Source organism: Ascaphus truei, unplaced genomic scaffold, assembly GCF_040206685.1.
Source record: "Ascaphus truei isolate aAscTru1 unplaced genomic scaffold, aAscTru1.hap1 HAP1_SCAFFOLD_621, whole genome shotgun sequence".
NCBI classification, from domain to species: Eukaryota; Metazoa; Chordata; class Amphibia; order Anura; family Ascaphidae; genus Ascaphus; species Ascaphus truei.
In genome coordinates, this window is record NW_027456954.1 from 154,486 (window position 1) to 180,950 (window position 26,465).

Below are 26,465 nucleotides of genomic sequence, written 5' to 3' on the forward strand. Positions count from 1 at the left end.
CCACCCAGCACCCTGAGCAGGTCTGAGAGACTGAGCCCAGCCTGCACCCACCCAGCACCCTGAGCAGGTCTGAGAGACTGAGCCCAGCCTGCACCCACCCAGCACCCTGAGCAGGTCTGAGAGACAGCCCAGCCTGCACCCACCCAGCCCCCTGAGCAGGTCTGAGAGACTGAGCCCAGCCTGCACCCACCCAGCACCCTGAGCAGGTCTGAGAGACTGAGCCCAGCCTGCACTGACCCAGCACCCTGACACGGTGCGAGAGACTGAGCCCAGCCTGCACCCACCCAGCACCCTGAGCAGGTCTGAGAGACTGAGCCCAGCCTGCACCCACCCAGCACCCTGAGCAGGTCTGAGAGACTGAACCCAGCCTGCACCCTCCCAGCACCCTGAGCAGGTCTGAGAGACTGAGCCCAGCCTGCACCCGCCCAGCACCCTGAGCAGGTCTGAGAGACTGAGCCCAGCCTGCACTGACCCAGCACCCTGACACGGTGCGAGAGACTGAGCACTGCCATGTATACAGTATATCCAACTCCATGTAAGCTCCTTTAGAGACTGGCAAGGAGGGTTACACACACACACACACACGACAGATACTCTTTTGCACACTGAGTACTCATGCACACTTACCAAGTGCACACGTACACTCTGGCACACTTCTAGAGGGAGGGTACACTCAGAGAGCATACGCACACACTTTGCAAAATGACTGAGCATGCACACACATTACTTTGCACACTCACTAGGGGCTCACACACACTGCTTTGCACACCAACTGAGGGCACATGAACGGTATTTTTCACACTCCCGGGGGCACTCACACACACTGTTTTGCACACTTGCGGAGGGCACACACTCTTGCACACTCACCAAGGACACACATGCACTCTTTTGTGCACACTCACCAAGGACATACAGTTTTGCCCACACACACTGTTTTGCACACTCACTGAGGGTACACACACACTGTTTTGCACACACACTGTTGCTTGCTCCCGAAGGGCACATTTGGCACACATACACGCAACAGCTAGTTCACACCCCTTGGCATTTATTCATTTCCTCTCTGGCATCAGATTGGATTAAAGACGCCTCCCCCGGCACAGTATCCTGCACTCTGCTCCTGTGCGTCTGTCTCTCTGTCTCTCTCACTCTGTCTCGGTCTGTCTCTCTCTCTGTCTCTCTCCACAGGACAGGATCTCTCAGGTAGGTGCAAACTGACCTCATTATCTTCTTGTTTATAGCTTAATTAGATACATTAGGCAGGCTGTGTCTGTCCTCAGAGCTTACAATCTAATGTCTTGAACCTGGATGGCAGGGGGAGGTGGAATGGGAAGACGGGACAAAGCTTAACGTCCGCCGGTAGTTTGGAGGCGGGAGAAGGGACGAGGGGATTGTCTGGGACCCCCCTCTCTGCTCCAGATCTCAGGGCCGGGAAATGAGGTGACAGAGATGCTGGAACTTAGGTCCAGATCCCCAGATCCCCAGATCTCCTTTACCGATCTGAAAATATTTATATAAAGACATAGAGTATATAAAAACAAACAATCAGAAGCGCTAATGAGAGAAGAACCTTGTTATCAGCCGCCTGAGTAACTCATAACGCCCGGTTATCAAAACCGGTAACAGACTGTTCCCCGAGGTTAACATCAACCCCCAGTGCTAATTATATGCAAAAACAACGGCTGTTCGTTAGGGCCTTCGCATAGGTTTGACATGTACTGTATGGTACATGTATCTGATGTGTGTGTGTACGGTACATGTATCTGGTGTGTATTTGTATATGTAATTAGTATATTTAATATGTGTAGGTGTAGCCATGCTATCTGTGGCTACTAGCCTGCTTGCCTCCTGGCAGTAATCAGGCCTGAGCATGTCCAATCATGGGACAGGTCTGGTGCCCTCTTCCTGGCTGTACTTAAGGGCAGTGCCGCCCCAAATACAGTAGTGCCTCTACCCCCTTGAGAGAGGCAGGTCACACCACTACCATCGGCAGATGACTCCGCCCTCCTGTTACCAGAAGATATCATGCACCACGCGACCAGTAATGGCCAAATCTCCCACCGGTGGGGAAACACTGTTACAATGTATCTACTATATATTTCTGAAAGTGTCCTATGTGTCCGGGTCTGTATGTGTCTCCCTGTGCCCCTCCCTGTGTCCCTAGCGGCAATCTCATTGGACCTTGGGCCAGGCCAATGAGATTGCTCCCTTGGGCCGCTCGCCCCCGCACACCTCTCATTGGCCTGAGGCGGAGTGAAGGGCACACACACACACACACACACACACACACACATCACTATACACACACATCACTATACACACACATCACTATACACACACATCACTATACACACACACACATCACTATACACACACACACACACACACATCACTATACACACACACACCACTATACACACACACACATCACTATACACACACACACATCACTATACACACACACACACACATCACTATACACACACACACACACATCACTATACACACACACACACACACACACACACACACATCACTAAACACACACAACCCCCCCCCACACACACACACACAACCCCCCCCCACACACACACACACAACCCCCCCCCCCCACACACACACACACACAACCCCCCCCCCACACACACACACAACCCCACCCCCACACACACACACACACAACCCCCCCCCCCCCCCACACACACACAAACACACACACAAACACACACACACACACGGTGTTACATACATTAGCGGGGCTCACAGTGTTAGCAGCACATCTCCCGCTCTCTTCCCCACCGGTCCCGGAGGCTCCGCCTCTTCCTCCGCCTCTCCCTGTTTCCGCGCTTTCACCCCCCCCCCCCCTCCACGTGGGAGCTGCCGGACGGGTGAGGGAGCGGCCGGACGGGTGAGTGAGCGGCCTTCACCTCCCCTCACCCCCCTTCACCTTCCCTCACTCACTTCCCCTCCACCCCCCCCGGCACCGCTACAGTCAGCGGGGGAGCGGAGTGAGCGAGCGCGCGCCAGGGACACAGCGGGGGAGCGGCCACAACACGCTGCCTCCCGCCCCAGATCCACGTGGGAGCTGCCGGACAGGTGAGGGAACGGCCTTCACCTCCCCTCACCCACCCCTCACTCCACTTCCCCTCCACCTCCCCTCCACCCCCCTTCACCTCCCCTCCACCCCCCTTCACCTCCCCTCCACCCCCCTTCACCTCCCCTCCACCCCCCTTCACCTCCCCTCCACTTCACCCCACCTTCACCTCCCCTCCACTTCACCCCACCTTCACCTCCCCTCCACCCCCCCCTTAACCTCCCCTCCACCCCCCCCTTAACCTCCCCTCCACCCCCCCTTCACCCTCCCCTCCACCCCCCCCCCTTCACCTCCCCTCCACCCCCCCTTCACCCCCTCCCCTTCACCCCCCCCCTCCACCCTCCCCCCCTTCACCCCCCCCTTCACCTTCCCTCACTCACTTCCCCCCCACCCCCCCCCCCCCCGGCGCCGCTACAGTCAGCGGGGGAGCGGAGTGAGCGCCCGGGACACAGCGGGGGAGCGGCCACAACACGCTGCCTCCCGCCTCAGATCCACGTGGGAGCTGCCGGACGGGTGAGTGAGCGGCCTTCACCTCCCCTCACCCACCCCTCACTCCACTTCCCCTCCCTTCCACATCCCCTCCACCTCCCCTCCACCCCCTTCACCTCCCCTCCACCCCCCTTCACCTCCCCTCCACCCCCCTTCACCTCCCCTCCACCCCCCTTCACCTCCCCTCCACTTCACCCCACCTTCACCTCCCCTCCACCCCCCCCTTAACCTCCCCTCCACCCCCCCATTAACCTCCCCTCCCCCCCCCTTCACCCTCCCCCCCACCCTCCCCTTTACCTCCCCTCCACCCCCCCCTTCACCCCCTCCCCTCCACCCCCCCCCCCTTCACCTTCCCTCACTCACTTCCCCTCCACCCCCCCCCCCCCCCCCGGCGCCGCTACAGTCAGCGGGGGAGCGGAGTGAGCGAGCGAGCGCCCGGGACACAGCGGGGGAGCGGCCACAACACGCTGCCTCCCGCCTCAGATCCACGTGGGAGCTGCCGGACGGGTGAGTGAGCGGCCTTCACCTCCCCTCACCCACCCCTCACTCCACTTCCCCTCCCTTCCACATCCCCTCCACCTCCCCTCCACCCCCCTTCACCTCCCCTCCACCCCCCTTCACCTCCCCTCCACCCCCCTTCACCTCCCCTCCACCCCCCTTCACCCCACCTTCACCTCCCCTCCAACCCCCCCTTAACCTCCCCTCCACCCCCCCCCCTTAACCTCCCCTCCACCCCCCCTTAACCTCCCCTCCACCCCCCCCCCTTCACCTCCCCTCCACCCCCCCCCCTTCACCTCCCCTCCACCCCCCCTTCATCTCCCCTCCACCCCCCCCCTTCACCTCCCCTCCACCCTCCCCCCCCCTTCACCTCCCCTCCACCCCCCCTTCACCTCCCCTCCTCCACCCCCCTTCACCTCCCCTCCACCCCCACTTCACCCCCCCTCCACCCCCGCTTCACCTCCCCATCACCCCCGCTTCACCTCCCCTCCACCCCTACCTTCACCTCCCCTCCACCCCCACCTTCACCCCCCCCACCTTCACCCCCCCTCCACCCCCACATTCACCGCCCCCTCCACCCCCACCTTCACCCCCCTTCACCTTCCCTTCACTCCCCCCTTACAACCTCCCACCTTCCCACCACCTCCCCCCCCCTTCCCACCTTCCTACCACCTCCCCCCCCCCTTCCCACCTTCCTACCACCTCCCCCCCTTCCCACCACCTCCCCCCCTTTCCACCACCTCCCCCCCTTCCCACCACCTCCCCCCCCTTCCACCACCTCCCCCCCCTTCCCACCACCTCCCCCCCCTTCCCACCACCTCCCCCCCTTCCCACCACCTCCCCCCCTTCCCACCACCTCCCCCCCTTCCCACCACCCCTTCCCACCTTCCCACCACCTCCCCCCCTTCCCACCACCTCCCCCCCCTTACTACCTCCCCTCCACCCCCCCTTCATCTACCCTCACCCCCCCTTCACCTCCCCCCTCCCCCCAGCCCCCCACCTCCACCCTTCCCACCTACCCCCTCCGCCCCCCCTTCACCTCCCCTCCGCCCCCCCTTCACCTCCCCTCCGCCCCCCTTCACCTCCCCTCCGCCCCCCCTTCACCACCCCTCCTTCACCTCCCCTCTGCCCCGCCTTCACATCCCCTCCGCCCCCCCTTCACCTCCCCTCCGCCACCCCTTCACCTCCCCTCCGCCCCCCCTTCACCTCCCCTCCGCCCCCCTTTCACCTCCCCTCCGCCCCCCCTTCACCTCCCCTCACCATCCCCCACCACCCCCCCTCACCACCCATCCTCCTCACCTCCCCTCCGACCTCCCCTCCGCCCCCCTTCACCTCCCCTCACCACCCCTCAGACCTCACCTCCCCTCCTTCAATGCCTTTCGTCCGCCCTCCTGCCTCTGCCTTTCGCCCACCCGCACTTCTGTCTTTCACCCGCCCACCGCTCACACCCCTGCGCCACACAGCCGCCGCACGCACTCAACAGACACCCGCCACACTCGACACACACCCGCCGCCTCTCACCCACCCCACACACTCGACACACACCTGCCGCATCCTGCCCCTACGCAACAATATCACTGACCAGCTGTCACCCGCACTCGCCACACACCCTAGCAGGACCCCGACCCACAGCCAGCATTCACTACCCACGCGCCACCCGTACTGAACACCCACCTGCCGCCTCACACACGCTCACACCCTAGCAGGACACACGCCTCACATTTTCACATCACTTATGTCACCAAAATATACATTGTACTGTGGTGTGTTTACAATAAACCATTTTTATACAACATCGTATTACATTTTCTTCCATCTTTCTTTTCAACATTATTATCCAACCTTTACAACAAATACTCACCTATTGTTCCACCATTTATAAATAATACTACCTATTACGCATTTACATCCCGGGCAACGCCGGGTCTCTCAGCTAGTCTGTTATAAGTACATGTATGATGCATGTACTGTATGTTGGTGTATGGTGCATGTATCCGTTGTGTGGCACATGTATGATGGTACATGTACCAACGTGGGTCTGGGCGAGCAGAATAAAACAAAAAGAGGAGGAATGTGTTTTGTGTTTTGCTTATTTTGGGACTTTTCGAGCACAGTCTTTTTTTGAGAACGTTGCCAGGTTTGTGGGACGGTGAGACTTGTGGTGCAACGTTTTCCCGAAATCCATAAAAAACAATTATTGCCGGAGTCCCAGAAGTGGGGGCAAGTTCAAAGGGGCGGCGAGTGGTAGATATACCGAGTAAGGGGTGTCAGTACCACCCTGCTCTTACAATAAGAATAGGGACTTAGTAAAAAGCCCTTCAAAAAAAATAAAGGGTTAACGGGGGGAACTATTAACCACTGGGTAACGCATGCACTCCGACAGGGAAGTGACCAGCAGATAATACAGGCGAGAATCCATAGAAGAACGCGCCTAAACGGTATAAGTGCACACCCCGTTTCATTTGTGTATTAGCCACACACCCGGATAAAGAGGGTACTGTAGGTCGCTCCTAATAGATAGTTCGAATACTCTGCAGATGTAATGATAATACACAGTAAGTATTAGCTCATTGTCAGCGGCTCTGCCAGGCGCTGGGTGTGTGCAAACAGTGCTAGCACTATTCCACGTATTCTCTTGCACTACTGAGCTGAAATAAACCCTATGGGTAGGGTGTGCAAACCACACTGTGTGTGAGTTATCAAAGTGTGTCATCTAGCGAAAGTCAATGCCCTGAGTGAGACATAGCGACGCTAATATACAGTATAGATACAGTAGTAGATACAGTAGTAGATACAGTAGTAGATACAGTAGTAGATACAGTAGTAGATACAGTATAGATACAGTAGTAGATACAGTAGTAGATACAGTATAGATACAGTAGTAGATACAGTATAGATACAGTATAGATACAGTAGTACACAGGCGACACACTTTATTCGAGCTCGGCTAGTCCCACGAATTCGGGTATACCCGGGTGTATTGAGGTTTGTGACTGTTTTCTGCCCGAGTGCATTGAGTTATTTTTCAGGCAGGGATTGAAGCATTTTATTCCCGCTGGCTGCAATACTGCACAGTATATATATATATACTGCATTACAATTCATGAATTTATGCCATCTGGTAGACACGCGAAGCATTGCAGCCTATTAAATCCTAATCATTATCATTTAACAGATCAGCCGCCCATCAGCCAGGCATGAACCCAGGCTGGGAAGGCAAACACAACGGGGCTTGTCAGAGGTGAGGAGCGGCGCATTCCAGGTATCTGCCAGGTACATACCGGGTATTTGCTCGAATAAAGTGTGTCGGTGCAGTAGATACAGTAGTAGATACAGTAGTAGATACAGTAGTAGGCTGCCTAATTGGCGCTAAGTGTAAGCCCAGTAGACACTAGGGAGCAAGGTCCCAATAAGCTCAGTATAACAAATTAATAAGCGCTAGTGAGGGAGTTACAGTATTATAACCAGTAACCAGCCATTGTGACTGATAGAGAGACTGATAGAGATACTGATAGAGAGACTCATAGAGAGACTGATAGAGAGACTGATAGAGAGACTGATAGAGATACTCATAGAGACTGATAGAGACTGATAGAGACTGATAGAGAGAGAGACTGATAGAGAGAGATACTGATAGAGACTGATAGAGATACTGATAGAGATACTGATAGAGAGAGAGACTGATAGAGACTGATAGAGATACTGATAGAGAGAGAGACTGATAGAGACTGATAGAGATACTGATAGAGAGAGAGACTGATAGATAGACTGATAGAGATACTCATAGAGACTGATAGAGAGAGAGACTGATAGAGAGAGAGACTGATAGAGAGACTGATAGAGTGACTGATAGAGAGACTGCTAGAGAGACTGCTAGAGAGAGAGACTGATAGACTGATAGAGAGACTGATAGAGAGACTGAGAGAGACTGATAGAGATACTGATAGAGATACTGATAGAGATAGTGATAGAGATAGTGATAGTGATAGAGACTGATAGAGACTGATAGAGATAGTGATAGAGACTGATAGAGATAGTGATAGTGACTGCTAGAGATACTCATAGAGACTGATAGAGAGAGTGATAGAGAGACTGATAGAGATAGTGATAGAGGGACTGATAGAGAGACTGATAGAGACTGATAGAGATAGTGATAGAGACTGCTAGAGATACTCATAGAGACTGATAGAGAGACTGATAGAGACTGATAGAGATAGTGATAGAGGGACTGATAGAGAGACTGATAGAGATAGTGATAGAGACTGCTAGAGATACTCATAGAGACTGATAGAGAGACTGATAGAGACTGATAGAGATAGTGATAGAGACTGCTAGAGATACTCATAGAGACTGATAGAGAGACTGATAGAGACTGATAGAGATAGTGATAGAGGGACTGATAGAGAGACTGATAGAGACTGATAGAGATAGTGATAGAGACTGATAGAGATACTCATAGAGACTGATAGAGAGAGTGATAGAGAGACTGATAGAGATAATGATAGAGGGACTGATAGTGATCTTTACACCACAAATGCACACACTCAGAGTGTACTTGAGTAGGGCGGGAGAACAGGGAAGATTTGTGAGTCTCCCACAGGTACTGATAACGGGCTGACTGGTCAGAAATAGTTATTTAAACAGGCTATATCCTCTCAATTGTGTGAAAGGATTCGTTTAGGACATATCCATGTATTTACAATAGTTAGTGGATTTCAAACTACCACTTTTCCAGGTTAAATTAAAAATCAGACAGGAGCTCAAATATCAAGACAAAAACTTCTGTGCGCTCAGCTGATTCCAGAGATATGATTCTTAATGGGGATTTTTAAGCATAATGAGATAGGTACATTTATTTACAGGTATTTAATACCATATCGATCGAGCCAAGGCCAGGTAATGAGATACAGACCTTGCCTGTACAGATAGCTATATCAAATGGAGGGTACACCTTTAGGAGATAAGGTCTGTAGCATGTTCAGTATGCCCAACGTGCCGCCTTCTTCACCGGTTCAGTATCCCAGACGCCCTTCCTCAGGCCTGGAGAATACTGATCCATTCCCGTGACATGTAGGACATTGATATCACCGTTGTGACAGAGGTTCACCTGTTTAGCCACAGGAGTGTCTAGATGATTCCGTATTGTGCCAGTATGTTCTAGGACGCGGTGCTTGAACGGGCGCCTAGCTTTGCCTATATATTTCTCAGCCACAAACACATAGCCCCAGGTATACAGTAACCCTCCAGTGGTTATACAGTTCACAAACCTCCGAGTTTGGTAGATCTTAGTCATTCCAATGCGTGAGCTGTTTTGAACACCTTAGTATGCTTGCACGATTGACATCTTTGGCTTTGATAGGTGCCCTGTGGTTTAGTCGGCAACCAGGTCGAAGTAGGGCTATCACGCGATGACTATGTGTGAGAATATCCCATAAATTCCGTCATCGCCTGCTTGCCAGTGACGGGTACAGCTGTAAAACATCACTGATGTCCTGGTCCACTTTCAAGATATGCCAATGTCTCTGCAATATCTCACGTGCCTGATGCCACTGTTTATTATGCCACTGTTTATTATGCCACTGTTTCTTATGGGTACCAATAAAGCGTACCACCTTTTGACCTGGCTCTAGATGTTTATCTTTATGAAGATCAGTTCTGCACACGTTCTTGGCTCTTTTTATGATCTTATTACTGTAACCTCTGTCTTTGAAGCGATTGCTCATCAATGCAGCTTGTTTCTCAAACTCCAATGTGCTGCTACAGTTCCTTTTAAGATGTAAAAACTGTCCCACGGGTGTCCCTTGTACTTGGGTCCTTGGGTGGTGACTGTTAGCCAAAAGGAGGCTATTAGTGGCCGTGGGTTTGCGATGTATAGTGGTATTCAATTGACCATCGCTGCTTCTCGATATATAGAGATCTAGGAAGCAGATATTGTTCATATCTTGGGTAAGTGTCAGATGTAGATTGTACCGGTTAGTATTGAGGATGCTGATGAATTCCTGCAGTGTATTTATGGAACCATGCCACAGTATCAGCACATCATCTATGAATCTGGCCCTTAGATCTGTACATGAGGTGAATTTTTCCATCTCTTCAGTGAATACCACTTGTGCCTCCCACCATCCCAGATACCGGTTTGCATACGAGGGGGAACATTTCGTGCCCATTGCAGTTACCTGTATCTGGTGATAGATTTTGTTATTGAACCAAAAATAGTTCCTAGTTAGCACAGATTGTAGGAGTTGGTTAACAAACGGATTGTGCGCAAGATGCCAACGACCTCTGGTCATCATTAAATATGCAATCGCCTCTAATCCAAATATATGGTGTATGATGGTATATAATCCTTCGACGTCGAAACTGACCAAGATAGTGTCGTCAGTAAGAAATACGCCCTCAAGTTTATTCAGGACGTCCTTTGTGTCTCATATGCAGGATGGCAAAGCTTGTACAAACGTTCTTAATATTTGATCCACATATGAGCTAGCGCGTTCTGTTAAATTCCCAATCCCTGACACAATAGGAGGTCCTAGCGGTGGGAACTTGTTCTTGTGTATTTTCGGAAGGCTGTAGAATGTAGCATCCATAGGAGCTTTAACCAGGATTAACTCATATTCGTGCCAGAAAGTTTGGCTCGGGTTATAGGGACCGAGTTTTTTTGCCAAGAATCCAACAGTGCATGCGTGCAACGCTGTGCGGCGCCCGATGCCGTGGTATGAAAGTAACAACATTCTGGAGAAACAGGTAACCAGGGGCCCCACCCTATCCTGTGGATTTTGTATGGGGAGGGGCTTATTGTTGCTAAAAGAAGGAAGCACGTGCAGCTGAGGGTGACCATAACACTCACTCTATTTGTATGTATGTATGTATATCTTTATTTATATAGCGCCATCCAGGGAAGCGGAGACCCGAGTGAAAGACGCAGTGTCAGATTTCCTGTTAGGCCCATGCCTAATGCGGCAACATTTTGGAGTGGCAAAAATGTCCACCCCCATTTGCATTTGCCGCACTCGCAGGCCTATCGGACCTAATGGGAAGGACATACCAGTGCCAACCACCTCCGTTCTGCCACCCTGCTTCTCCTTCAAAATCGAGCATCAGATGACGCCGCGGACGTCACAAGGCGTCTCATTGCCATAGCAACCGCGACATTGCGACGTTAAATTGTGATGATGCCGCGTTACCATGGTAATGTGACGCCTTGCAACGTCACATTGGTGACGTCCACGGCGTCATTTGATGCTGAAATTCTGAAGGAGAAGCAGGGCGGCAGGCACAGGCGGCAGACACAGGCAAGTGCCTAAGGGCGGCGGATTTGTTAAACCGCCGCTGGATGGACGCCTCCTTTCCCAGAAGACCTGCAAAGCCTGAAGGACCGGCCAGTGTGGATTGTCCAGTCTCATCAGGGACATGCCCGGTGGCTGTCGTGCAGCTGGGTCGTACCAGGCACCCGGAAACTCTGGATCTTGTTGAGGCATCTGCAAGGGAGCCCAGGAGTAAGGAGGGCCTGTCTGCCGGGTGGTACCGGGAGGTTGGCCTGACTCGCATGATGACCGGCCGAAGGGGTATTGAAGGGGGACTTATGATCTCCAACGAGGAAAATGAGGTCTATGTAAGCCATAGTGATGAACTCGATGACCGCCTGCTTGTCAACGATGAGGTACAATGGGACATGACTATGGCCGAGACCCCTAAAGATGAGCTCTTAGTCTGAGTCCTACAACATTCAGTCGTATGCTGACCCGACTGAGTCAGGCTTGTTCGTATGATCCGGGACCGGGTCAAGAAGACATGGGGATAGGAGTACCCTTATATCATGGCTGATACCATAGTTGATATGTTATGCGATCCTTGGTTACAGTGCCAGGCAAAGGACCACATTACACAATACGGCCCAGCTCACTGGGAATCCAGGCAGGGTAGAGAGATTAGTCTGAATATGGCACACTGGACCGAGCATTTACAGGGATTGGGTGGAGTCTGTAGAGGAAAAGGAGGCCAAACGGGTTCACTTTGTATAAATGCCCAATAGGAAAGGGGAATACGGTTAAGACGTCTGGGCCGGTCCATACGGGCCTGATACACGTACTTTACCACGTTTCTGATCCCGAATGGGTCAGATGTTACTACAGTAGTAATCCACGCCCACTGTAGACCAATGCTAATGTTACAGGTAATACATGTAGTCCTGTGACAGACATTTGCAACAGATCAGTGTGTAGAGTAGATGGTCAGAGTGTGGTTTGTACTTGCTACCTCATCGCCCCGCCGCCCGAATCCAGCACCCGGAATAAGGTAACGCCTCCTGTGTGGCCAATAATAGAGCCACTGGTGTGACCTCCCGAGGAGCCGGGCGGGGGGGGGGGGGTTACATACAGTATTTGGTGTGTGTTTCGTGCATGTATGTGGTGTGTATGTAGTATGTGTGCGTGTTCTGCAGTTATCTGATGTGCGTTGGTAGACAGCTGTTACCTGGGCCGCTGGGCTGTGTCTGTCCCCCAGCCTAATATTTGCCGGCCAGCACCTGATTGTAAGCTCTTTGGACAAGAGGTTTAGTCAGTGTGATTATTCTGTATGCTGTACACTGCCATACATTAGAAGGAAGGGGCCAATGTCTTTGGGGGCGTATTATGGGGAGAACCTAACTCCTGCTGTGCTTGCTGCCCCCCAGACATGATTAAGCGGCCCCCCGGGAAGATAGTGAGAGGTATGCCCATCCTGGGACCTTTCGCAGAGAACTGGGAGAATGTGGAGAAGTTCCAGGCCAGAGCAGACGATCTGCTGATTATCACCTACCCTAAATCTGGTGAGCTATATCAGGGGTGCGCAAATTTCTTCTTCTGTGCCCCCTGCCTGCTCTCCCCCACCTACTGCCCCCCACCCCCTCCCGAGATTGTCTGCCGCGGGGTCATGTGATGTTGCATTTAATTGAAATGCTTTGGGGAAGAGCACGGGGCCTCTGTAACCGCTGCGCCCTCCCCCCCCCCCCCAAACAATCTCACGCCACCCCAGCGGGGCGCACCGCCCAGTTTGCGCGCCCCTAAGCTATATAATATGTGTAGAGAGAGAGCGAGAGAGTGTGAGAGGAAGAGAGAAAGAGGGAGTGTGTATGTGTGTGTGAGTGTGTGAATTAGTATGTGTGCATGTATGAGTGTGTGCATGAGTGTGAGAGGGAGAGAGAGGGAGTGTGTATGGAAGAGACTGAGGAAGTGTGTGTGTGTGTGTGTGTGTGTGTGTGTGTGTGTGTGTGTGTGTGTGTGTGTGTGTGTGTGTGTGTGTGTGTGTGTGTGTGTGTTGTGAGCGGTGTGTTGTGAGAGTGTGTGGGTGTGAGAGTGTGTTGTGAGAGTGAGCAAGAGAGTGTGAGCAAGAGTGAGTGTGAGCAAAAGTGTGAGAGAGAGTCCATGAGTGTGTGAGAGTGCTCTGTCTCCCTCGCAGGTACCACCTGGGTGAGTGAGATTGTGGATCTGATCAATTGTGGAGGAGACACCGAATGGACCAAGAGAGGCGCCATTCACCAGCGCGTGCCCTTCCTGGAGTTTGCAGTGCCAGACATGCCCACAGGTGTGTGATCCCAAGAGCTTGCAATCCAGCCTTACTGCTGCTAATAATTGCACAGCTGTGCCGGTACACACACATCTCACATGTCTGATCCTGGGAATACAGCGCATTGCAGGCCACGCTGCCACTTAAGGGGATAAACACTCTCTACACATCTCTCTTTACCCCTGCGCCCTGTTCTTCACACTCTCACACACAGTCTCACACACACTCTCACTCACTCTCACACTCACACTCTCCACTCACTCTTTTCACCCCTGTTTCTCACTCCCCTTGCGCTCTCTCTCACTTCCTCTCTCCTCTGCTCTCTCGCATCCCCTCTCTCTGACTTTCCCCTGCTATCTCCCTTCCTCTCTACCTTTTTCATTCCCTCTCTCCCCTGGGCTCTCACTCCCTTCCTCCTTGCACTCTCACTCCTTCTTTCTGCTCTGCATTCTTACTCCCTCTCTCCCTTCTCTGCCTCCCTCTCTCCCCTGTGCTCTCTCACACCCCCTCTCCCCCGCTCTCTCTGTTCCTCAGGGACGGAGATCCTAAATAAGCAGGACTCTCCTCGTGTGATTAAATCTCATCTCCCCATAAAGTTACTCCCTCCGGGCTTCCTTGAAAAGAACTGCAAGGTACAATCCAGAGACTGCGCTATCTCTCACTGCGCCCAGAGACTGCGCTATCTCTCACTGCGCCCAGAGACTGGGCTATCTCTCACTGCGCTCAGAGACTGAGCTATCTCTAACTGCGCTCAGAGACTGAGCTAACTCTCACTGCGCCCAGAGACTGAGCTATCTCTAACTGCACCCAGAGACTGAGCTATCTCTCACTGAGCCCAGAGACTGAGCTATCTCTCACTGCGCCGAGAGACTGAGCTATCTGGCACTGCGCCCAGAGACTGAGCTATCTCTCACTGCGCCCAGAGACTGCGCTATCTCTCACTGTGCCCAGAGACTGAGCTATCTCTCACTGCGCCCAGAGACTGAGCTATCTCTCACTGCGCCCAGAGACTGAGCTAGCTCTCACTGCGTCCAGAGACTGAGCTATCTCTCACTGCGCCCAGAGACTGGGCTATCTCTCACTGCGACCAGAGACTGACCTATCTCTCACTGTGCCCAGAGACTCAGCTATCTCTCACTGCTTGCAGAGGCTGAGCTATCTGGCACTGCGCCCAGAGACTGAGCTATCTCTCACTGCGCCGAGAGACTGAGCTATCTGGCACTGCGCCCAGAGACTGAGCTATCTCTCACTGCGCCCAGAGACTGCGCTATCTCTCACTGTGCCCAGAGACTGAGCTATCTCTCACTGCGCCCAGAGACTGAGCTATCTCTCACTGCGCCCAGAGACTGAGCTAGCTCTCACTGCGTCCAGAGACTGAGCTATCTCTCACTGCGCCCAGAGACTGGGCTATCTCTCACTGCACCCAGAGACTGAGCTATCTCTCACTGCGCCCAGAGACTGAGCTATCTCTCACTGAGCCCAGAGACTGAGCTATCTCTCACTGCGCCCAGAGACTGAGCTATCTCTCACTGCGCTCAGAGACTGAGCTATCTCTCACTGCGCCCAGAGACTGAGCTATCTCTCACTGCTTGCAGAGGCTGAGCTATCTCTCACTGAGCCCAGAGACTGAGCTATCTCTCACTGCGCCCAGAGACTGACCTATCTCTCACTGCGCCCAGAGACTGAGCTATCTCTCACTGCTTGCAGAGGCTGAGCTATCTCTCACTGCGCCCAGAGACTGAGCTATCTCTCACTGCGCCGAGACTGAGCTATCTCTCACTGCGCCCAGAGACTGAGCTATCTCTCATTGCGCCCAGAGACTGAGCTATCTCTCACTGCGCCCAGAGACTGAGCTATCTCTAACTGCGCTCAGAGACTGAGCTATCTCTCACTGAGCCCAGAAACTGAGCTATCTCTCACTGCGCCGAGAGACTGAGCTATCTGGCACTGCGCCCAGAGACTGAGCTATCTCTCACTGCGCCCAGAGACTGAGCTATCTCTCACTGCGCTCAGAGACTGAGCTATTTCTCACTGCGCCCAGAGACTGAGCTATCTCTCACTGCTTGCAGAGGCTGAGCTATCTCTCACTGAGCCCAGAGACTGAGCTATCTCTCACTGCGCCCAGAGACTGACCTATCTCTCACTGCGCCCAGAGACTGAGCTATCTCTCACTGCTTGCAGAGGCTGAGCTATCTCTCACTGCGCCCAGAGACTGAGCTATCTCTCACTGCGCCGAGACTGAGCTATCACTCACTGCGCCCAGAGACTGAGCTATCTCTCACTGCGCCCAGAGACTGAGCTATCTCTCACTGCGCCCAGAGACTGAGCTATCTCTAACTGCGCTCAGAGACTGAGCTATCTCTCACTGAGCCCAGAGACTGAGCTATCTCTCACTGCGCCGAGAGACTGAGCTATCTGGCACTGCACCCAGAGACTGGGCTATCTCTCACTGCGCCCAGAGACTGCGCTATCTCTCACTGCGCCCAGAGTCTGAGCTATATCTCACTGCGCCCAGAGACTGAGCTATCTCTCACTGCGCCCAGAAACTGAGCTATCTCTCACTGTGCCCAGAGACTGAGCTATCTCTCACTGCGCCCAGAGACTAGGCTATCTCTCACTGCGCCCAGAAACTGAGCTATCTCTCACTGTGCCCAGAGACTGAGCTATCTCTCACTGCGATCAGAGACTGAGCTATCTCTCACTGCTTGCAGAGACTGAGCCATCTCTCACTGCGCCCAGAGACTCAGCTATCTCTCACTGCGCCGAGACTGAGCTATCTCTCACTGCGCCCAGAGACTGAGCTATCTCTCACTGCGCCCAGAGACTGAGCTATCTCTCACTGCGCCCAGAGACTGAGCTATCTCTAACTGCGCTCAGAGACTGAGCTATCTCTCACTGAGCCCAGAGACTGAGCTATCTCTCACTGCGCCGAGAGACTGAGCTATCTGGCACTGCGCCCAGAGACTGAGCTATCTCTCACTGCGCCCAGAGACTGCGCTATCTCTCACTGCGCCCAGAGTCTGAGCTATCTCTCACTGCGCCCAGAGACTGAGCTATCTCTCACTGCGCCCAGAGACTGAGCTATCTCTCACTGTGCCCAGAGACTGAGCTATCTCTCACTGCAATCAGAGACTGAGCTATCTCTCACTGCTTGCAGAGACTGAGCCATCTCTCACTGCGCCCAGAGACTCAGCTATCTCTCACTGCGCCCAGAGACTGAGCAATCTCTCACTGCGCTCAGAGACTGAGCTATCTCTCACTGCTTGCAGAGGCTGAGCTATCTCTCACTGAGCCCAGAGACTGAGCTATCTCTCACTGCGCTCAGAGACTGAGCTATCTCTCACTGCGCCCAGAGACTGACCTATCTCTCACTGCGCCCAGAGACTGAGCTATCTCTCACTGCTTGCAGAGGCTGAGCTATCTCTCACTGCGCCCAGAGACTGACCTATCTCTCACTGCGCTCAGAGACTGAGCTATCTCTCACTGCGCTCAGAGACTGAGCTATCTCTCACTGCGCTCAGAGACTGAGCTATCTCTCACTGCGCTCAGAGACTGAGCTATCTCTCACTGCACCCAGAGACTGAGCTATCTCTCACTGCGCCCAGAGACTGAGCTATCTCTCACTGCGCCCAGAGACTGAGCTATCTCTCACTGCGCCCAGAGACTGAGCTATCTCTCACTGCGCCCAGAGACTGAGCTATCTCTCACTGCGCCCAGAGACTGAGTTATCTCTCCCTGCGCCCAGAGACTGCGCTATCTCCCACTGCGCCCAGAGACTGAGCTATCTCTCACTGCGCTCAGAGACTGAGCTATCTCTCACTGCGCCCAGAGACTGAGCCATCTCTCACTGCGCCCAGAGACTGAGCTATCTCTCACTGCGCCCAGAGACTGAGCTATCTCTCACTACGCCCAGAGACTGAGCTATCTCTCACTGCGCCCAGAGACTGAGCTATCTCTCACTGCACTCAGAGACTGAGCTATCTCTCACTGCGCTCAGAGACTGAGCTATCTCTCACTGCACCCAGAGACTGAGCTATCTCTCACTGCGCCCAGAGACTGAGCTATCTCTCACTGCGCCCAGAGACTGAGCTATCTCTCACTGCGCCCAGAGACTGAGCTATCTCTCACTGCGCCCAGAGACTGAGCTATCTCTCACTGCGCCCAGAGACTGAGCTATCTCTCACTGCGCCCAGAGACTGAGCTATCTGGCACTGCACCCAGAGACTGGGCTATCTCTCACTGCGCCCAGAGTCTGAGCTATCTCTCACTGCGCCCAGAGACTGAGCTATCTCTCACTGCGCCCAGAGACTGGGCTATCTCTCACTGCGCCCAGAGTCTGAGCTATCTCTCACTGCGCCCAGAGACTGAGATATCTCTCACTGCGCCCAGAGACTGAGCTATCTCTCACTGCGCCCAGAGACTGAGCTATCTCTCACTGCGATCAGAGACTGAGCTATCTCTCACTGCTTGCAGAGACTGAGCCATCTCTCACTGCGCCCAGAGACTCAGCTATCTCTCACTGCGCCCAGAGACTGAGCTATCTCTCACTGCGCTCAGAGACTGAGCTATCTCTCACTGCTTGCAGAGGCTGAGCTATCTCTCACTGAGCCCAGAGACTCAGCTATCTCTCACTGCGCTCAGAGACTGAGCTATCTCTCACTGCTTGCAGAGGCTGAGCTATCTCTCACTGAGCCCAGAGACTCAGCTATCTCTCACTGCACCAAGAGACTGAGCTATCTCTCACTGCGCCCAGAGACTGAGCTATCTCTCACTGCGCTCAGAGACTGAGCTATCTCTCACTGCGCCCAGAGACTGAGCTATCTCTAACTGTGCCCAGAGACTGAGCTATCTGGCACTGCACCCAGAGACTGAGCTATCTCTCACTGCGCTCAGAGACTGAGCTATCTCTCACTGCGCCCAGAGACTGAGCTATCTCTCACTGCTTGCAGAGGCTGAGCTATCTCTCATTGCGCCCAGAGACTGACCTATCTCTCACTGCGCTCAGAGACTGAGCTATCTCTCACTGCGCTCAGAGACTGAGCTATCTCTCACTGCGCTCAGAGACTGAGCTATCTCTCACTGCACCCAGAGACTGAGCTATCTCTCACTGTGCCCAGAGACTGAGCTATCTCTCACTGCGCCCAGAGACTGAGCTATCTCTCACTGCGCCCAGAGACTGAGCTATCTCTCACTGCGCCCAGAGACTGAGCTATCTCTCACTGCGCCCAGAGACTGAGCTATCTCTCACTGCGCCCAGAGACTCAGCTATCTCTCACTGCTTGCAGAGGCTGAGCTATCTCTCATTGCGCCCAGAGACTGACCTATCTCTCACTGCGCTCAGAGACTGAGCTATCTCTCACTGCGCTCAGAGACTGAGCTATCTCTCACTGCACCCAGAGACTGAGCTATCTCTCACTGCACCCAGAGACTGAGCTATCTCTCACTGCGCCCAGAGACTGAGCTATCTCTCACTGCACCCAGAAACTGAGCTATCTCTCACTGCGCCCAGAGACTGAGCTATCTCTCACTGCGCCCAGAGACTGAGCTATCTCTCCCTGCGCCCAGAGACTGCGCTATCTCCCACTGCGCCCAGAGACTGAGCTATCTCTCACTGCGCTCAGAGACTGAGCTATCTCTCACTGCGCCCAGAGACTGAGCTATCTCTCACTGCGCCCAGAGACTGAGCTATCTGGCACTGCACCCAGAGACTGAGCTATCTCTCACTGCGCTCAGAGACTGAGCTATCTCTCACTGCGCCCAGAGACTGAGCTATCTCTCACTGCGCCCAGAGACTGAGCTATCTCTCACAGCGCCCAGAGACTGAGCTATCTCTCACTGCACCCAGAGACTGAGCTATCTCTCACTGCTTGCAGAGACTGAGCCATCTCTCACTGCGCCCAGAGACTGCGCTATCTCTCACTGCTTGCAGAGACTGCGCTATCTCTCACTGCGCCCAGAGACTGAGCTATCTCTCACTGCGCCCAGAGACTGAGCTATCTCTCACTGCGCTCAGAGACTGAGCTATCTCTCACTGCTTGCAGAGACTGAGCTATCTCTCACTGCTTGCAGAGACTGAGCTATCTCTCACTGTGCCCAGAGACTGCGCTATATCTCACTGCGTCCAGAGACTGAGCTATCTCTCACTGCGTCCAGAGACTGAGCTATCGCTCACTGCGCCCAGAGACTGGGCTATCTCTCACTGCTTGCAGAGACTGGGCTATCTCTCACTGCACCCAGACTGAGCTATCTCTCACTGCACCCAGACTGAGCTATCTCTCACTGTGCCCAGAGACTGAGCTATCTCTCACTGCATGAATAGACTGAGCTATCTCTCACTGCTTGCAGAGACTGGGCTATCTCTCACTGCTTGCAGAGACTGAGCTATCTCTCACTGCTTGCAGAGACTGAGCCATCTTTCACTGCTTGCAGAGACTGAGCTATCTCTCACTGCACCCAGAGACTGAGCTATCTCTCACTGCGCCCAGAGACTGAGCTATCTCTCACTGCACCCAGAGACTGAGCTATCTCTCACTGCACCAAGAGACTGAGCTATCTCTCACTGCTTGCAGAGACTGAGCTATCTCTCACTGCACCCAGGCTGAGCTATCTCTCACTGCTTGCAGAGACTGAGCTATCTCTCACTGCGCCCAGAGACTGAGCTATCTCTCACTGCTTGCAGAGACTGGGCTATCTCTCACTGCGCCCAGAGACTGAGCTATCTCTCACTGCACCCAGAGACTGAGCTATCTCTCACTGCACCCAGAGACTGAGCTATCTCTCACTGCACCCAGAGAGTGAGCTATCTCTCACTGCTTGCAGAGACTGAGCTATCTCTCACTGCGCCCAGAGCCTGAGCTATCTCTCACTGCGCCCAGAGCCTGAGCTATCTCTCACTGCTTGCAGAGACTGAGCTATCTCTCACTGCGCCCAGAGACTGAGCTATCTCTCACTGCTTGCAGAGACTGAGCTATCTCTCACTGCTTGCAGAGACTGAGCTATCTCTCACTGCACCCAGAGACTGAGCTATCTCTCACTACGCCCAGAGACTGAGCTATCTCTCACTACGCCCAGAGACTGAGCTATCTCTCACTGCACCCAGAGACTGAGCTATCTCTCACTGCACCCAGAGACTGAGCTATCTCTCACTGCACCCAGAGACTGAGCTATCTCTCACTGCTTGCAGAGACTGAGTTATCTCTCACTGCTTGCAGAGACTGAGCTATCTCTCACTGCACCCAGGCTGAGCTATCTCTCACTGCTTGCAGAGACTGAGCTATCTCTCACTGCACCCAGAGACTGAGCTATCTCTCACTACGCCCAGAGACTGAGCTATCTCTCACTACGCCCAGAGACTGAGCTATCTCTCACTGCACCCAGAGACTGAGCTATCTCTCACTGCACCCAGAGACTGAGCTATCTCTCACTGCTTGCAGAGACTGAGCTATCTCTCACTGCTTGCAGAGACTGAGCTATCTCTCACTGCACCCAGGCTGAGCTATCTCTCACTGCTTGCAGAGACTGAGCTATCTCTCACTGCGCCCAGAGACTGAGTTATCTCTCACTGCTTGCAGAGACTGGGCTATCTCTCACTGCGCCCAGAGACTGAGCTATCTCTCACTGCACCCAGAGACTGAGCTATCTCTCACTGCACCCAGAGACTGAGCTATCTCTCACTGCACCCAGAGAGTGAGCTATCTCTCACTGCTTGCAGAGACTGAGCTATCTCTCACTGCGCCCAGAGCCTGAGCTATCTCTCACTGCGCCCAGAGACTGGGCTATCTCTCACTGCGCCCAGAGACTGAGCTATCTCTCACTGCGCCCAGAGACTGAGCTATCTCTCACTGCGCCCAGAGACTGAGCTATCTCTCACTGCGCCCAGAGACTGAGCTATCTCTCACTGCACCGAGAGACTGAGCTATCTCTCACTGCACAGTGTGTGTTGAAGTAAACTTTGTACTGCTGCTGTCCCAGTGACCTCTCCCCTCCCCCAGATTATATACGTGGCTCGTAACTCCAAGGATGTGGTTGTGTCGTATTATAATTTCTACTGCATGGCGATCGTGCACCCAGAGCCCGGAACATGGGAGGAATTCCTGCAAACATTCATGGCGGGGGGAGGTTTGTACGTGTGAATATGTATGTGCGTATGTGTACATGTACTGTATGTGTGTGTACAGTGTGTATGTGTGTGTGTGTGTGTGTAATAACACCTGGAGTTACTACACAACCAGTAACTTTACAACACAATGTCAGCTCCATGTATTACACACCCACAACCACTTCCAGTACAGTTTTAACACAACCTGTAAAATAGTAACTGACTATTACCGGGATCAACTCACCAGGGACCAACTCACCAGGGATCAACTCACCAGGGATCAACTCAACAGACAGAAACACAGAGTTTATCAAATTAGTTTATTGGAAAAAAGTTATCCACAACTGGCAGTACATAAAACACATACTCTCCCACCTGGGGTAACTAGGACTACCATATAGACCTAGGCGCGGGGATCCCCGGGAGGAAGTTTTCCCCGTTTTGCCTACACACCGTGTGAAGCAGTCACCGCCTCAAAAACCCCAAACAACTGACACGCAGGTGCTCAGAACTCTGAGGCCCGTAACTGCCACTGACTGGCTGGAACTGGATCTGGCTGGGTCTGACTGGATCTCGCTGGAACTGACTGGAATTCTCTTAGCCACAGAACCAACAGGGCCCCCTCCTCACCTTTATACGGTGAATACCTCATGCAACAACAAGGGAAAACATTAATGGAGGGATAATGCCAGGTGCCTTCATTATGACCCAGCCCCTGATTACTGGGGTTAACAGGCGAAATGAAAAGAGTTACATGGAAAAGTCACCGACAACGCAACACTCCCCTTGAAACCAAACGTAACCCCGGGTCCCTGAAATGCTGGAGCCAGGCTAAATCATAATACACAGATATACAACTGTATTAATGACAGGATGGGGTAACGAAGGGCTTGACCTTTACGAAACGCAGTCACAATCACCCCTACCATCACAGTAACAGCAACTAGAACAAACCCGATGAAAAGGGAACACAACTAGTATATAACTGGTATCCTTATAACACAAGTAGTCTATAACTAGTATCCTTATAATACATCTAGTATATAACTAGTATCCTTATAACACAAGTAGTCTATAACTAGTATCCTTATAATACATCTAGTATATAACTAGTATCCTTATAACACAAGTAGTCTATAACTAGTATCCTTTTAACACAACTAGTATATAACTAGTATCCTTATAACACAACTAGTATATAACTAGTATCCTTATAACACAACTAGTATATAACTAGTATTCTTCTAACACAACTAGTGTATAACTGGTATCCTTATAATACATCTAGTGTATAACTGGTATTCTTATAACACAATTAGTATATAACTGGTATCCTTATAATACAACTAGTGTATAACTGGTATCCTTATAACACAACTAGTACATAACCGGTATTCTTATAACACAACCAGTACATAACCGGTATTCTTATAACACAACTAGTACATAACCGGTATTCTTATAACATAACCAGTACCACTGTGAGATATCACAACACATGGCATTGTAAGAAAGGACAGTTTGAGCACTTCTCCCATCATAGCACAACTCCTAAAGTGCCTTATTGTGACAGGTCACATGACTGCCGTGCTCTCAGACAGCCCTTGGTATCTGTGTCTCTTGCAGTTGCTTTTGGGTCATGGAGCGCTCACGTGAAGGGCTACTGGGAGATGAGACAGCAGCAAGACATCCTGTACCTGTTCTACGAGGACATGTTAGAGGCGAGAGACGCCGCCCCTACCCCCCTCCCCAAAATTCAGCGCACAGATTTAGGGGGAGACGGGGCAGCAGAGCTGACAATCTGTTGTCAAGATAGGGAATCAAAAAGCAGATCTGCATGTCTTCTACAGGTCCCCAAACCTGCTTCACGCATCCCATTGTCACATGGCATACAGGGGTTAAGCTACAGACAAGGATTCTGGGTAGTGATATGATAATCAGCAGCATAAGAGTATGAGATTGTAGGAGGTGCAGATGATGCAGGAGGACTGAAGAACTAAGACTCTACTGGGGAATAAGAAACAGCATGGGGGAATATGAGGCCCGGGAGGTGTGGATAGGACCTCCATTTACAAATGGTTAGGAGTCCTCGGGAAAAGCGATTTACAAGCTATCGGGATCTACGTATGACTTGATGTTGAGAATGGGATCATGTGAACCGTATTCCGTTCTGCAGGAGAGCTGGAAATATGTTGGGATTGAAGAAGATCGTGAGGGTATGAGGTGGTAGGGAGTGTTGATGACAGGGTCGACAGGACCCAAGATACCCTCCTGATCTCTATCCCTCCCCCTCTCTGGACAGGACCCGAGGCGTGAGATCCGGAAGGTGGCGAAGTTCTTGGGAAAGGATCTGTCGGAGGAAGTTCTGGAGAAGATCCACCAGCGCACCACCTTCAAGGCCATGAAGGAGAACCCCATGACCAATTATACCACTGTCCCCTCTGATGTGATGGACCAATCTATCTCCCCCTTCATGAGGAAAGGTGTGAACCCTTCCACCCATTCCCTAACCCCTGAATAGGTCTATTATCTCTTCTACTAGATTGTCAGCTCTTTGGACAAGGCTCAGGATAGTGCTCTTCTTTATCTCTCACTCTTTCGCACTGCACTCACGCTCTGTCGAGAATGACAGTAATTAGCTATCTCTCTCTCTCTTCCACAGTCTATTATCTCACTGGAGCTCGCGTATGCCACACGTGGTCCTCTCTCTCTGCTGTCTGCCCTCCTCTCCCTGTGTGTTTCTATCTTTGTACAGCTCTTTATCTCTCTTACGCTAGGATCTTTCTCCCTCTCTCACTGGATCTCTATTTCTCTTTATCATTATTTCCCCCACTCTCTCACTCACTAAAACTAGATCTCTCTTTACCCTTCTCTCTCTTCTCCCCTCACTCAATTGTTCTCTCTTTTTCACAGGATCTCACTCTTTATTCCTCTCTCTCTCTCTCTCTCTCTCTCTCTCTCTCTCTCTCTCTCTCTCTCTCTCTCTCCCTCTAATCCACGGCATCTCTGTCACACACACACACACTCTCTGTCTCTCTCTCCCCTCCTAGATCTCTCGCCCTCAGACTGGAAATCCAACTTTTACTGAACCTCTCTCACTCTCACTGGATTTCTCTCTCCCTCTCTCTCACAGGATATCTCTCTCTCACACACACACACACACTGGATCTCTCTTCCTTCCTCTCTGAATCTCTTTCCTCCCTCTCTCTCATGGGATCTCTCTCTCACACACACACACTGGATTTCTCTCCCTTCCTCTCACTGGATCTCTCTGCCTCTCTCACTGGATCTCTCTCCCCAGGTGTCTGTGGTGACTGGAAGAATCATTTCTCGGTGTCTCAGAACGAGAAATTTGATGAATATTATCAGCAGGAGATGTCCGACACCGACTTATCCTTCCGCTTCTAGGACTGATTGCCCCCAAACCCCGCACATCCCATGATCACCCCTCACACACCCCTCTCATACACTACAACTCACACACTGTGGGTTTGAACACACCTCTCTGTGTATCTGTGTGTATTAATGTAACACAAACCAACAAGTGCATTGTAGAACTTGAGCCGGAACATTGAAACAATCCCCCTACAGGCATACCCCGGTTTAAGGACACTCACTTTAAGTACACTCGCGAGTAAGGACATATCGCCCAATAGGCTAACGGCAGCTCACGCATGCGCCTGTCAGCACATCCTGAACAGCAATACCGGCTCCCTACCTGTACCGAAGCTGTGCGCAAGCGGGGAGACTATAGAGCCTGTTACACATGCGTTATTTACATCAGTTATGCACGTGTATGACGACTGCAGTACAGTACATGCACCGATAAGTGGGGAAAAGGTAGTGCTTCACTTTAAGTACATGTTCACTTTACATACATGCTCCGGTCCCATTGCGTACGTTAATGTGGGGTATGCCTGTGTTACATAGTTACATACATGCTCCGGTCCCATTGCGTACGTTAATGGGGGGTATGCCTGTGTTACATAGTTACATACATGCTCCGGTCCCATTGCATACGTTAATGGGGGGTATGCCTGTATAGGGGATTGCTTTGGTAAACCTTTCCTTGTGGATGCCTCTCTGGGTGAAAGGGTTCAGAGACACAAACATTGTGCCTGGCACTAATTGTGTTAACACTGACGCGCTCTAAACTCTATCCCCTCTGGGACATTTCTAGAATGATCTCCTAAAAGCTTAATCCCATCACTATCGGATTTTCTGCGGATCATGCCCTGTAACACTACACTTTTAATTCAGTGTCTGCAATAAAAAATTACCCCACCCCTGTAGAGTTCGTCATCTTATTATTAAGAGCAATAGGGTACGGAGAACAAAGGGAGAACACCCGCTTCAGCGTAGTGATAACACAACAAGGAATGCTCTTCTCTGGTGCAAATAGGGATGTAATACACACTCATAGAAACATAAAGAAAAGCTCCCTAGTGAGTGCACTCACAGTAAATAGTGCAGTGAAATCGAGTAGAAATAAAAACCTTTTAATAGTAAATAGAATAAAGTACTTTTTGTACAGAGGGACTTGGTATTTATAGTTCTATGGCCAGTCCCTTTAACCACATACACATAAGATTTAGCATGTATATAAACGCTTGTTTAGCCGCTTCTTTAGTTTGTCCCCTATGTAATCCATATATCTACTTCCAACGGAATGTCATTAATATGATCATATATTCCTTGGCATATCAGTGCCCGTTTCTCATGTCTGACTGGGCCCAATGTTTG

General features: G+C 52.1%; 1 protein-coding gene across 1 annotated transcript; it reads left to right on the forward strand.

Moving 5' to 3' along the window:
• Positions 1-1,045: 1,045 nt before the first annotated feature.
• Positions 1,046-26,014, forward strand: LOC142485692 (sulfotransferase 1B1-like). Its single transcript, XM_075584489.1, has 8 exons — positions 1,046-1,203; positions 12,753-12,887; positions 13,517-13,642; positions 14,159-14,256; positions 21,616-21,742; positions 23,349-23,443; positions 24,025-24,205; positions 25,024-26,014. The coding sequence occupies exons 2-8, from the start codon at positions 12,755-12,757 to the stop codon at positions 25,128-25,130; spliced, it is 867 nt and encodes a 288-aa protein (XP_075440604.1). The 5' UTR covers positions 1,046-1,203; positions 12,753-12,754; the 3' UTR covers positions 25,131-26,014.
• Positions 26,015-26,465: the final 451 nt, after the last annotated feature.

Bases quoted from the DNA above. Each gene is read 5' to 3' on its own strand.
- LOC142485692 (XM_075584489.1), top strand. From the start codon at position 12,755: ATGATTAAGCGGCCCCCCGGGAAGATAGTGAGAGGTATGCCCATCCTG. The intron at 14,257-21,615 runs GTACAATCCAGA...CCCCTCCCCCAG, and splicing joins TCCTTGAAAAGAACTGCAAG to ATTATATACGTGGCTCGTAA. The intron at 21,743-23,348 runs GTTTGTACGTGT...TGTCTCTTGCAG, and splicing joins AACATTCATGGCGGGGGGAG to TTGCTTTTGGGTCATGGAGC.